This window comes from Monopterus albus, unplaced genomic scaffold (genome assembly GCF_001952655.1).
Source record: "Monopterus albus unplaced genomic scaffold, M_albus_1.0 scaffold14.1, whole genome shotgun sequence".
Classification (NCBI taxonomy): domain Eukaryota; kingdom Metazoa; phylum Chordata; class Actinopteri; order Synbranchiformes; family Synbranchidae; genus Monopterus; species Monopterus albus.
The window spans coordinates 1,230,009-1,243,869 of record NW_018127894.1 but is presented as its reverse complement, the minus strand read 5'-3'; the positions used below and the strand labels follow the sequence as shown (position 1 = coordinate 1,243,869).

At 42.8% G+C, this 13,861-nt stretch overlaps 1 protein-coding gene across 22 annotated transcripts in view; it reads left to right on the top strand.

The window, feature by feature from the left end:
• The window catches only part of ptprfb (protein tyrosine phosphatase receptor type Fb), a 156,988-nt gene that overhangs the window by 106,298 nt on the left and 36,829 nt on the right, over window positions 1-13,861 (top strand). For 12 of the 22 annotated variants that reach the window (XM_020591231.1, XM_020591233.1, XM_020591237.1 and 9 more), the window contains 7 exons: window positions 686-879; window positions 5,917-5,943; window positions 8,850-8,967; window positions 9,611-10,195; window positions 10,862-10,962; window positions 11,634-11,881; window positions 13,560-13,638. In XM_020591231.1, the coding sequence (XP_020446887.1) occupies window positions 686-879; window positions 5,917-5,943; window positions 8,850-8,967; window positions 9,611-10,195; window positions 10,862-10,962; window positions 11,634-11,881; window positions 13,560-13,638 (1,352 nt within the window). The remainder of the gene's footprint in view (window positions 1-685; window positions 880-5,916; window positions 5,944-8,849; window positions 8,968-9,610; window positions 10,196-10,861; window positions 10,963-11,633; window positions 11,882-13,559; window positions 13,639-13,861) is intronic. The other 10 variants (XM_020591235.1, XM_020591239.1, XM_020591248.1 and 7 more) reach the window with 3 other exon arrangements.

Genomic DNA, 13,861 nt, shown 5'->3' with positions numbered 1-13,861 from the left:
GTTGATCAGTTATGGGTTAACAAAGTATTAGTGGTAGCAGAGGGGTCACCTTCTCTTTTTTCTTTTCCAGGCTTGTTCTTTAAGGCTGTAGCACTTTGCATCTATGGAGGTTAAGGGCTCCTCACCCAGAGGCCTCAGCTCTGCATCACTGTCCTCTGCTTTCACTGTTTAAATACCTTCTTGACATCTCTCTTCTGTTCTAAGAAAAAGAAGAGGAGCATTCTGTTGCTCTTCCCTCTTTTCTCACTTGTTCCTCGTTTTGTTTGCAATGTGATAAAGAGTAGCTGCTCCTAAGAGAGAGCCCTCTATAATTAATGTGTTTGAAGTTTGCTGCAACACAGTTAATTTCATACCAGAATTAAGGGCATTACAGACATCGCTAAACCACATGCTGTCCCACATAGGATTTTTTTGGGGACACAATATTTATAAGTGGTCTGAAATGAAATGAGATGATTTGGCCAGTTCTAGTATCACTACCTTCTAGAGAACACTCTAGTTTATACAAAAATAAAATCTCAAAAGTCATTCTTTTTTGGCTCCTCATCATAAAACAGTGATCTGAGGAAAATCACAAATTAAATATACTTTGACTTCTTTCGTCCTCGTCTCACTTTCTCCCACTTTCTCTCTTTCTTGCATTTTGCCCGCCCTCCCTCTCTCCCCCTTGTTTTCTGGTTTCCAGTGCCGGGTGCCCCCCCCAGGAAGCTGGAGGTTGAGGCCATAAACTCCACAGCCATCAGAGTCACCTGGAAGCCACCCCTGCAGGGGAAGCAGCACGGCCAAATCAGAGGATATCAAGTCATCTTCTCCCGGCTTGAAAACGGAGAACCTCGAGGCCAGCCCAACATTATGGATGTTGCGTTGCCAGAGGCACAGGTACTGGATGATGTCTTGTCCAGTCTTTGTCTATCTCCCTTTCACTGTCTATATCTGGTTTATGTTTATTTCCCATAATTTCCATTCTCCACTGCTCCTCTGTTCCCTTCCATTCTCTGTGTTCATACTTCATTTCCCCTATACCAAGTGACACACGTGGCGTTTTCATTCTGACGACTGTAGTAAACCCCCCCAAATCCTCTCTCACTCCCTCTTTTTTCATCTTGCTCCACATGTGACATTTGACTCTAAATTGGTACCCTGCTCCCACAGCTTTGGATTAGCTGTCATAACAGGATCCACTCTAATTCTACAGTATTAGCTATATCACCTATTTTTTATACATTGCATCAGGATGGGGCTTAGTGGAATCACTCCACCTCTCTTTTCGGTTTTAGCAGTAACACATACGCACTGCCATGTTACCATGTTTATAAATTAGAGTTATTTTCTCGACGCAACCCTTTACACTTTAATGGAGGCAGCTCTGAATTGCCTGAAGCTGTGCGACACCACAAGATGGATGAGAGATTGTAATCTTAAGAGGGATTCAGAGATTCATGAATATCTTAAAACCAGAAACCCCACTCTCCCTTTTTCCCTCTCTTTGGGAGAGAAGAGCCCAGCTTAATAGCCTCCTTATGATTGTTTGCCAGGAGTAACATTTGCGTGAACACGCTTTCACTTGCACCCTTGATGGCCTCCAACAAAAACATCTCATTTGAACAAGTAAGCGCTCCCTGGCTGCAGGAACACGACAGAAAATTCTGATCTGCCTCATGTGTTTCTGAGTAGCATTTGCTGCTAAATGCTTAGCAGCAGCATTTAGGGAGATCAGCAGGTTGCTGGTTCAGTTCCCCGGCAGTGTGCACTGCTGTGCCCTTGAGTGGAGCGACAGTATTAACCTCGATTTGCTTCGTCAAACACCCCACTGTCTTAAGTCTTATCATTACAGAAGAAAAGCATTGTCAAATTCATCTTGATGTCAAATGTGATACATGCCAATTGATGCTAAGTAGGAGTCCAGTTATGTAACAGGGCACTCAGTGATAAATGCATAATGAATCATATTTAGCGGTTGTCAACCCACCCAAGTGTCCTGTCGCACATGGGATTCTGTAGCAATTGTCATGCATAATATTAACATTAGGTTAATTTTGGCCTGACAGAGCCCAGAATAACTGTGTAGTAGAGGCAGATAGAGTATAACCTGGCAGTGTCTCTACACCTGGCCAAAAAGTCTGTTTTAAACTCCAAAACACAGTCCAGCACCTTTTTGTTTTTTCACAGCAGTAGTTTCTAGCTGCTGGTCCTGACAGTTCATTGTTATCCGACTGTGCACTAGAGTGCTTGACAGCCAGGACAGCATCGTTTGGTCTGGAAGAGGAGAAAAGCATGGTGGCTGCTTGTCTTCCTGAAAGTGTTTTCTTCATGTCAGCATGTTCAGCGTGACACCGTTTTGCGTTATGAAAACTGAACTGAAAATGTCCCTACTTGTTGTGCAAACAGTACTCAATGTCATGTCTCATTTGTGCCAGGTTCACACAATAGACAAGGCATACTGCAATTTGGCGCTTAGAGTAGCTCTCATGTTCCAGTTTGGTGTCCAGGATGTTCCTTAAACTCGTTCCCTCCTTGGCAGAAACCTGAGTTTCTCCTCCCTCCTCCTGTGTTGTTCCTTTTCTCCATCCTTCCCACTCCCTTCCCTTTTTCTCATGGCCTCATTTTGCACTCTTCCTGCCTGAGAAGTCGGTTGAGTAATTATCAAAAGCTTGCGTGCTTGCTTGCATGCATGGCTACGTTTGATTGAGTCATCTCAACGGATTGTTTATTATGAGACAGCGCTGCGTAGCCAACCTGCTAGGACCTGCCCAGACCACACAGTCAGCTGACACCATGTTTGTCGAACTGGTTTTAGAACAACTCCTCCTATTCTCACCCGTTCTCCATTCACCAATAACAAGTAGAAGAAAACAACACGGGTAACATGAGCAAACATGCTCACTGTTTAGATCAACCTTGTTGTAGACTTTCCAGCTCACAGAGAAAAAAAGTTCCTGAGTCATCTTAGACTCATGCACATACCTCAAACCTGTAATTGATGATGAATAAAAGCAACAAAAAAAAAATCTATTTTGGCGCATCCCATAGTGTTTCTTTCAAAAGTTTGCTTAATGTGTAATCAGCTCCATATCCCCCTTTCACCCGCATTGGATGCAACAGTAAGCCTGTCAGGAAGAAAAGAAAAATCCAGACTTTCCAGGGCCCTCACAACAAACCACAGCCTCACCTTCAACTTCAATCACAAACCTAAGCCAACTGATTGAATTGCACATTCTGTTGAAATCGCTATCACCTCCCCCCTTGTCTTTGTCTCTCTGTTTCTATTTCCTTCTCTCCTCTTCACCCTCTCTCAGGGTTATCTGAAATGCTGGGAGGAGAGCTAGGAGAGCTTTGCCTGTGCGTGGGCGGTATAAGCGCCTCTTTTCTTTTCAAGCAGGAGCCCACACAGCGCCCTCATTTCCCTGCTAAATTTAAACCAGAGACCATGTTAACAGTGTGATGTTATCGACCCCTTTCAACCATATTTCTATTGGAAAAGTGGTCTAAACCTGAGTGGGCAGCTCCACACCACATAGCCGGCTCCATTATTGTGCACTCACTGCAACCTCTAGGCTTGTGTTTTTTTTATATACGTACATATACGGTTTGTTAGAAAGTGGTGTGATTGAGTTTGGAGCCATTAGCCATTGTCTGTGCTTCTATAAATTTTCTGCACAAGTTTTCCTTCGTTCAGCACTACATTTCCAGGTTCATTTTGTTTGACCGCTCATGCGCTTTTGTGGTCTGTGTGTGCATTTGTGTGCACGAGGAGCAAGGCAATGCTTCACTGCCTCTACAGCCTTTACTGCCTCAGATTGGAGCTGAATGGGAATTGAAAAAAAAAGAGAAACGAAGCACCTCAGCCCGCTTCACTCCATCAATCATGACAGCTCCTTCTCTTCCACATCACTCGTTCCAGTTTTTATAGCCACACATCTCAGCCCATGTCATCACATTTGCCTCACCCGCCTGCAAATTATACTGCTCCGTTTCCACAAACGACACTTATCAGCAATGATGCGTTTTCAGCTTGCGTTGGCATTCGAAATATAAATGGGGGGATAATTTATAATTCTCCCATGGATTTACGAAGAAAGCAAAAGCAGTTGCTATAGAAAGGGATTAAGCCCAAAATGAGATAGGAACTCTTGTGAGCCTTAATGTGTTCGCTGCTCTGTTGACATACTGAGTGGAGTCGACGGTAAACAAATTAAGCAATTAGGCACATCACAAACTGTTATTCATGGAGTTAAATAGCAGCTGTTCTTAAATTGTACTTTTTAGTGCCCTGTTATATCAGAGGAGCATGAGGCAGCAGTTTTTGATGCGCCATGTGTCTCAACCAGTTGCAGCAGGGACCATACAGAGCCTGGTTCATGCTTCAGTTAGCTGGTTAGTGATAACGACCCATCCACAGGGAGGAGGGTGGAGAAGTTGGATCTTTTGTCTGTCCATATGCAAACAGTCAATGGAGGATGATGATGAAAACTGTCCAGTACACAGATAATCATCAATGTGTGAGGATTGCCCTTTTTGTCTTCAGAGCAAAACAACAGGCATCCCTGGCATGAGGTTATGTCTTAATAGGCATGAACTTGGTGTATAAATTTCATGTTCATAGGGGGTTAAATACAGCACACTATACTTGCAGTAATTGAATATACTCTAAAAATAAATGTAACATTCAATTAAATATATTAATAACAGATGTTAAGTCTGTGACAATATGTGGATGTTGGACTGATGATCCCTATTGTTTTTGCTGAATTGTCAGCTCTGCGTTATTGCTGCCTGAGCTAACTTTAGCCTCACAACTGAGAAGACATTGCTGCAGATATTTTTCATATCATGAGCAATATCAACAAAACTTCTGTCATATCCCTTGTGAGTGGCAACAGACAAATCAGAGAGGGTTATTTCTAAACCCAGGCAGAATCAGCACTCTCATTCCTACTGTGACCACTAGAGGTCAGCGAACAGTGGTTTTTGTTATTTGAGTGAACCAGTCCTTTACCAAAGAAATCTTGAAATTGCTTCCTTCACTTGCTGTAATCCCCTCATGCTTTAGCCTTATCGCTTCCTAGCCCTCTCCAGCTACTCTCCCCAGTGGTAGCCACTCCACTAACAGCTGTTAATCAAATAAAAATGTTTCCATTGGCAGCATCACCCACCGTTCTTCCTCATCCCACACCCAAACCTCCACCCCTTCTTTGATCTCCACTTCATCAGTGTCGCCTCTACTGCCCCTTGACAGCCAGGCCACCCATCAGTGAACTCCTCTGCAGGAACTCAAAGACAACTCTGAGATGGATCGAGTTGCTGGTAAACAGCAGGAGTTACGTTCTGCATCGATGGGGTTTGATGTCACTGGGCTAGCATAGCGGCACTGGTAATAGGATTTCATGCTCCGCACCAACAGTTCCCTGTGGCACAGAATGGGCTTTCTCTTCCCCCAGGAATCACTTGGCTAAACACAGTGAGCAAGGACAACATTTGAAAACATACTGAAATATAATTAATTAAAGCCTTTCCTTCATTTCTGTAAGGAAAGAGGAAATGCTCCAGAGATTCTGTATTTGCTCCACAGAGAGATAGTTATCTTACTGAATAGAGGCATGATTAAGGAAAAGAGAGGTTTTTATTAGATTCATAGGCAAATGAGAACAAGGCAGTGCATCATGAACAATAATGACTTTCACAACCGTTGCTCGGCTTGGTTACACAATTAGTTTTATGCCACTCAACATTTTTGTACACCCTCTCTTCCATCACAGTCTCTCCCTCTATGTTTCTTTCCACTGCATGGCTCTGTTGACACCTACATACATCTGTCTTTGAGCGAAAAAAAGACAAGTTCTTTTTTTCTTTGCCCATTGTGTTGTCTCTGACTCATTTCTCTCCCCGCCCTGTGTCCTGTGTCTTCTCTCCCATTAGTGGAATATTGAAGAGTCCACCGAGCATGTGAGTAACCCTCATGTGTGCTGCTGGGTTGTCTTGCAGGGCACGCTCTTCTTCTGTCTGCAGTTAAGGGGTGCTGTGTGCGCTTGTGTGTTTGGGTTATGAGTTGTGTGTCGGTGTGTGTGTTTATTTCTGTGTAAGCCATGCCTGTAATCCACTCGGTGTGAATCCTCATGAAAAGATCATAACCTCATCATAACCACAGCAAGGAATGTGTGTCCTAATGATTCCTGGTTTCTCTCTGTGTGTGTGTGTGTGTGTTTGTGTTATGTTCCCTTAAGAGCTACTACAACTGCAAAGTATGAGGATTATTACCACTGATGATTGTGTACAAGTCTAATATTTTAGCTTAAGACAAACTCGTAGCCACTGGGCACTCACTCAGAGCTGATGCTTTTACTGCAGCAAGTACGCAGTGCTGTCCATCATCACTGAGCACACAGTGCAGTCAAAGGCTGTGTGTCACTGTCCCAATGTGATGCTGACATTAATCAGGCTCACATAACCTGGTGTCTCCCCTACTACTCTAGATGACATGTCTGTCTGAGGGGAGGGACTTGTGTTTTCTTTTTTTTTTAACAGCACCACACATCTCCAAGATTGTCACCAGCCTTTCATGTACTTTTCATTTGCCTGTATGGCAGCTCGCTGTTCCATGGCTGTCACATTATCTCTTAGACGTCATATTGTACTAGCATAAATGCAAAGCCACTTACTGTTTCTAGTCTGAAATTCAGTGGGAACCTGCCAGAATAACAAATGCTGCTTTCAGCATTTGAACCAGGGTGAAGAAATTGTTTTAAAAATTGTTTATAGCATTTAAGAAAATGTACCAAAGAATTAACTTGAGCAGTTTACATTAGGTACCTGCGGTTACCTTTACAGTACCAGTGACCACCCATAAAGGTTGACAGATGCTCAGGGCTTTTTGTTCAGCTGTGTATGCATCAACACTGGATGCTTTTCTTTCTTTATTAATGAGCCAGTGGGATGTGTGCAAATCATTATGTTTATTTGATAACACTCCTTTTGAGGAGAAATCTGGTCACGCTGCACACATAGCCAGATTCCTTCGGATCCAACCACATGGCATGAGTCAGGCATGCCTCCTCTCACTCTCCTCTTAATGTGCTGATTAACACCTGACAGGCACAGAGCTGTCCAGAGGAAGACATCTGTTCACAGTAGCAATGTTTAGGCAATAGCAGCCTGTGTGCCAGGTAATTATTGGAGTGTGACTACCCATAGACAGACATCATCAGCTGAAATTTTGCAAGTCATATTGTGCCTTTTTAATGCAAAAAGCACATATAGAGAACATCAAATGTTTGAACAAATAAATAAATTAATAAATATAAATCTGCTGGTGAGGATGGGGGGAGACTTTAAAAGAAGAATCCATTTCTATAACTAGATAATCTCTATAATGCCCTTTGGTGCTGCTCTAAGCATTTGCTCTGAAGGAAACTTTGAAGCCTTGCCTTTTCTATTTTCTGCTGAGTTTCTTAAGCGTTACTAGCCCTTGAAAGAACGGGGTAAAAAAGATCTCTGTGCCTGCCACAGCTGAGACTGTTAGAGCCATTTTGTAAAATAATGAGACTTCCTCCATAAAGTTAAAATGGTTTTATGATACAGTAATTTAGCATCTCTTTCGTCTCTCTTAAAGGTGAGGTGTGGGAGCATCAAATGTTTCTTAAAGAGAGGGGCTGTAAAAAGTATTGTCAAACAGAGCTGGCCTATATAGATTGGTAAATGCTCTTCTATGGTTAAGAAATTAAAATGTCATTAGTTAGAGAAACAGAATTAGGGCAAAGCTGTATAATATTCAAAGAGTATGAGGAGTTTGGATAGAGTTCAGGCAGGAAAGCTTGTAAGCGTCAGCTTGTTTGTCCTTTCAGTGGCTCCTGTCAGAACCAGACAACTGCAGCATGTGTGCTCGAGCTGCAGGAATGTGTATCACTGTGTGCGTGCATATGGTGTGTTTGTGTACATGCATGCTTACTGTAGTGTGTGTTTATATACATTGTAAGGCCGTTCATTCACATATGTGTGTTTGTGTATTGTATGTCTGTTTGCATATGGGCTTAGTTCAAGCTCAGAAAGTGTTTAATTCCAGCGTGTGTGGGTGTGTTTTTATTCAGACTGATGTAGTCTGGTGAAGTGAGTACCAGCACTGCAGCAGGTTACCAATAACAGTGTGTTACCTCAGTTGTTTGCTGTTCTTCTATCTGTTTGTTCCTGACTTTTCAGTTCCTGATTTGTTCAACCACATTAGTGTGTCTGTGTTTTTGTGTGGAGACAGTTTGAACATTCAACCCAACCTATATGGAAATCCAATGGGCAATGAACTTCAGTATCTGACTTTATTATTTTAAAGTGTTTATCCTTCAGATAGTTTTAACAGCATGTCCCACAGTGAAGAGGACTGTTTGGTGGGCTTTTACAGACTGCAGTGTAGCACTGACCCAGAGCTCCTCTGGGTATAATCTCATGCTTATCCATGCAGCAGACATGAACACTGACACACTGGTGATGTTCTGGTTCATTTGGTTGGTTTGTTGGTTAATGGGCTCAGCGTGTGCCTTACGACTGGGCGCAGGAGTTTTTCTTGATTAAGAAAAGTTCCTGCTCCTGTTTTTGTGGCTTTAAAACTTCTTCCTGTTAAATGCTTTAAATTGTTTTTTCCTGTTATAGGGAAGTGATCAAGAATCTAGGAGTGGATGACAAAGGGGGTTTAGTCTTACTGTGCCTTCTTTTGGTGATGTGTTTTTTGTCAGGGGATAGGAGCTTGTGTGAGAAGGGTTTGTGTGTTTTTTTTTTTTTGTTTTTTTTTTTGGCCACAGAGGCGTTCTCGCTCAGGCTCACAGATTCCTTTTAAACTCTGACCTCATGATTTTTTCATTTTGCAGGAGGCCATTATTGGTGGACTGCAGTCAGAAACCACCTACTCTGTCACTGTAGCTGCATACACCACCAAGGGAGACGGAGCTCGTAGCAAAGCTAAAGTCATCACTACGACGGGAGCAGGTCAGAGTCAGTTTTATCAGGGTTATCATGCAAAACATAAGATATGTGCTATCTGTTTAGAGTGAATGCTGTGGTATTAAAACTGATAACCTCTGTCTTCTTCATTCAGGAGAGTATTGTGACTAGAACACTGTCTGGAATGTCATGTTAGTTTCAGTGAGATGCAACAGCTTTAACTCCTGAAAGAGTTATCACAACTAGCTGCTGCTGAAATGCTATAAAGCAAGCCATGTGACCTTCACATGCTTTATTTAAGCTCTCCGATGACAGTTGTTTTGTTGACAGTTATCTCCGTAACAGAGAAGTGTGACATTTTCTGATCTATACCACTCTCGTATGTGTGTTATTTAGTGCGCTTTAGGGGGTGCCTGTCGGTGGATTTTGTCTGATAGATCCAGACTAGCAAATTTCACCCTGTTTCCTTGTGCTAAACTAAGCTAACCATCTATATTTAACTGACAGTTATAAGTATCAATTTTCTCTTCTAAACGATTGCCAGAAAGTGAAAGGGCATATTTTCCAAAATCTTGAACTTCATTCTTTAACCTTTAAATGTTAAGGTTGCTTAAAATAGTTCTTCTGTGTTTAGAGGAGTCACAACGCAGCTTATTTATTTTCTCTCCACTTCAATCTCTTTTTTTAGTGCCAGGCAAACCCACTATGATGATCAGCACCACCATGGGCAACACAGCATTGATCCAGTGGCAGCCACCTAAGGAGATGGTGGGTGAGCTAATGGGCTACCAGCTGCAGTACAAGCGCACTGATGAAGAAACCTATACCTCACGTGAACTCAGAAAGACCGACGACCACTACACTGTCACTGAGCTGCACAAAGGTGCCACTTATGTCTTCCGCCTCAGTGCCCGTAATCGTGCAGGCATTGGCGAGGCCTACGTAAAGGAGATCAGCACCCCAGAAGACGTGCCCTCAGGTTTCCCGATCAACCTGCAAGTAACAGGACTGACCCAGTCCAGCACTCAGTTGGCCTGGGAGCCCCCGCTGCCGGCAGAAAGGAACGGCAAAATCATATACTATGTGGTGGTCTACAGGGATATTAACAGTCAGCAGAACAGCACCAACCGCACGGCCGATACACACATAACTATCCAGGGCCTTAATCCTGACACTACTTATGACATCCGGGTGCAGGCGTTTACCAGCAAGGGCGGGGGACCCCTCAGCCCCAGCATTCAGAGCAGGACCATGCCGAATGGTAGGACAACTGGTAGGACACATGGCTCAGCCTTGCCCACAACATATTTTAGCATATGCATCTATCACCTGCTTTATGTTCTCAACACTGTAACTGGCTCGTTTCTTCTTTATCAATGCCACGTCTTTTTCATCTACCACTCAGAACTGTACAGCTCTGTGTTTATTGATTTATAGAGTGCAAATCTCATTACACGCTGCAGTCACATACCCTGCCTCCTCATCCTCCCTCTCATTGCACACAAACCTGAAGCGTGCACAGCATGTACCTCCTCATGCATTTTACAATCTCATAAATGTAAGATTTCTTTTTTATCACCAGTTGTGTGTGATGCCTATTTTAAGATACATGTTGTCATATACATTTCTAGGTAATCACAGAGATATTGGCCTGTGGCACATGTCTTGTTTTGAACATAGTGTAATTAATAATACAGACCTAGATCAAGGCTATTTTTATATGAGCTGTAACTAAGCATGAATGAGATTGCTGATGTTCACATTCCATGGCTTGTCGGGTTTGGTCAGAAGGTATCAACCACGGAAGATGTTCATGATGTTCACTGAGGCGGTTACCTGCTGTACACTGGTGTGAAATTTAATTATGCCCAGAGATTATATTTTATGGTGTGCAAGAAGTCTTACCTGAGATATTAATCAAAGAATTTTCCTACCCTAGATTTTCCCACCCTAAACTTTGGTGTCAAAGCTGTCATGAAAACATCTGTCCTTCTCACCTGGGATTTGCCTCCAAACTACAAATCCCAAGCACCTTTTAAGGTGAGTGCCAGCCAGAAGTACAGATACCAAAATGTCACCTGGAACACAGTTAACTTCAAACTATAATTTTTTGCTGTTTCATAAACTATCATATTTTATAATACTGCTACACATTACACTGACTACTGATTGCAATAAAGCATTGTTCTTCAACCACCAGAAAGTGTTACTTCAACACAATATATAACATGCACTATGCATATATTTGTACATGCTGTAACAGTATATGACATGATTTTGTCATCACACTACACTATTAACTATTAACACTTTCACCAAGGTGTGATGCAGTGACTTTCCCTATTTGCACTGAAAATTTTGAAAAAAACACTTTGATGTTCATTTACAGTATGAGGTGCAATAATCTGTCAAATCTGTCAAAATGATATTTTTTCAGCTCCCACCCTGTGGTAATGGAGCAAAGATCATTTTAAGTGTAAAAAACTATTAAATCTGCACCAATGGGCAAGTGTGACACTGAAGTGCATATGATGAGTTGTCAGATAAGACGGGTCTCCCTTAGGACTATACTGCTTTTGTGTGTGTGTGTGTGTGTGTGTGTGTGTGTGTGCGTGTGTGTGTTTGTTGGGGGGCATCGTCTAATATATTGTACATGCTGTGTACATATTCTAGCTTAAACCATAACTTCACGGTTTCTCATGTGGTCACAGATCTTGTACAACCAGCAAAGTGTAGAAGTGCAGGGAAACCTGAAGAGGAAGCTGATCACACAGCTGCAGCCAGACACGGACTACTCTTTCGTACTGACAAGCAGGGGCAACATTGCTGGAGGTCTACAGCAGCAGGTGTCCATCCGTACTGCCCCCGACCTGATCCAAACCAAGCCCAGCACACAGCAGGTTCAGGATGGCAAAATGACCATCAAACTTCCCAAGGTCCACACAACAGCACGTGTCAGGTCAGTACTGAGACACATGGGGCCAAACATGCAGGCTTGCTCTGTGCAAAAATCCACCAATAGATGAAGACTGTTGTTAGTCACTAGACTAAGCTTTGCTAATTAGCATAAGGCATAATGTACCTTCATCTGTATTCTTGGCTGCTGCAATGACTAAGCTTTCCTTCGGGGCTCAGTGAAGCCTTTTCAGGCTTCCTGTGGAAAATCTTAAGAGATACTTATATATTATCACCACATATTACTGAAAGTGTTGTTTCTCAAAAGCCACATTATGTTACTGCGAATATGGGCACATTTAACTTGGGCAGCACCGTTCTTACATGCTTTTGTGAAAATCAGCTGAACAATAATCAACCTACAGTTACATCACTGAATCTTGGACAGTTAAAAAGTATGTTTACAATTTAACTTCATGGAAAGTTCAAAGTTAGAATCATGACAGAAATTAAAATTGTAAATAAATAAAGACAAGAAATGAACAAAGGAATTTGCATTTAAATTTTGTGCATTTTGGAGCTCATTTGTGCCCTGAGCCTCTAAGCAGCCACCTAGTTGCTGCCAAAAAAAAAGTATAATTCAGAAGCAAATTCACAAAACTGGGCACCCTTTTAATGGCACCCAGTAGCTCAAGTGGCACACTTGTATCTGATCAATACTAAATGTATTTTGAAAGTTGAAACTGCAATTTTAGGTCTCAGCCAACTTTATGACACCATAGCTGATGATAATCATGACTTTTAACATCACAGAAGGCTGTATTGTCTTTTGACTCTAACTGTTAAGAGCAGAAATATGTCTGACCCTGATGAGTAAAGTCTTTCCGTCAGATACACGCACACACATACGGACACTGAGTAGGGGGAGTGCATAGGGTTGATTGGTAAAAAGATTACAGGGCTGTCAGAGCTGGCCAAGCTCCAGCACAGATTGACAGGCAAAGAGCACAGGTGATTGGGGATATGAGAGTGGAGGTGCGGGTGGGGGTTAGGGGAGTTGAGGAGTCTTGTTATACATGTCTTCTCACACTCCCAGACTTGACTGACTGTTAAATCACAGGGTCGAGGCCTGGAAAGAAGGTGAGAGATGCAGCTGCTTTCACTGTCAGCAGCAGCTGATTCTACCCGAATGCTGCAGTGGGGGGAAACTTTGAGCAGAGAGAAGACGTAAATAAACACAGACCCAGATGTTTGTACATTGTGTACTCACAAACATGCTTCTCCATTCATTATTTGTTTTCTTACTATGACCCTAAACTCTTAAATGTCTTTCTAATGTCTTTATTTTCCTTCTATTTTTGGTCTTTATAATGGTAGCAGTAAAACGACACACGCCCGAGTAGTCACATAGCAGGTCCTATTAACCTAAGAAATCCTATGGGGATCTCTATTAGCTGAAGACTTCTCTCACTGGAATAGTGTTTGTTCCAGTCTAGATGGCAGATGTTGTTAGTGATTAGCCATTAAGTGGAGAATGCCGTGCCAATCTGCTGGTGTTCGACCTTGGTTAGACCCATTTGTGTAGCACTCAAGTTTTGGATTCTGCCCAGCAAACCTCATTGTCAAAGTATGTCTTTCTAAATGTTTTGACTGCCTTATTAATGCACTCGGCCCACTTTGATCTTAATATGTACGTGCTCCAGTGAAGTCTGTCTCACCACAGGCTGTATTTTTCTTGGCAGGTGGTACTACATTGTAGTGGTGCCGGGATCCCAGTTGACGCGACGGTGGAAGAGTCCAGACGAGATGGACCTGGATGAGGTGAGCGCCAGCTGGTGGCTGACTGGCTAATGCAGCAGGTGAAGGGTTACAGATAGCATGTCCTGCTCCAACTGGGTAGGAAGTTACTGGTTGTAGCTAATTAGCTCTTCCCTCCTGGGCTCAGGCAGGAGGGGGTGGCAAGGCAGAGAGATTTTAAACAATGACTCACTCGAGCAGGTGGGGAGTGCCTGATTAGACGCCAGCTCTGCAGACAGTACCCATC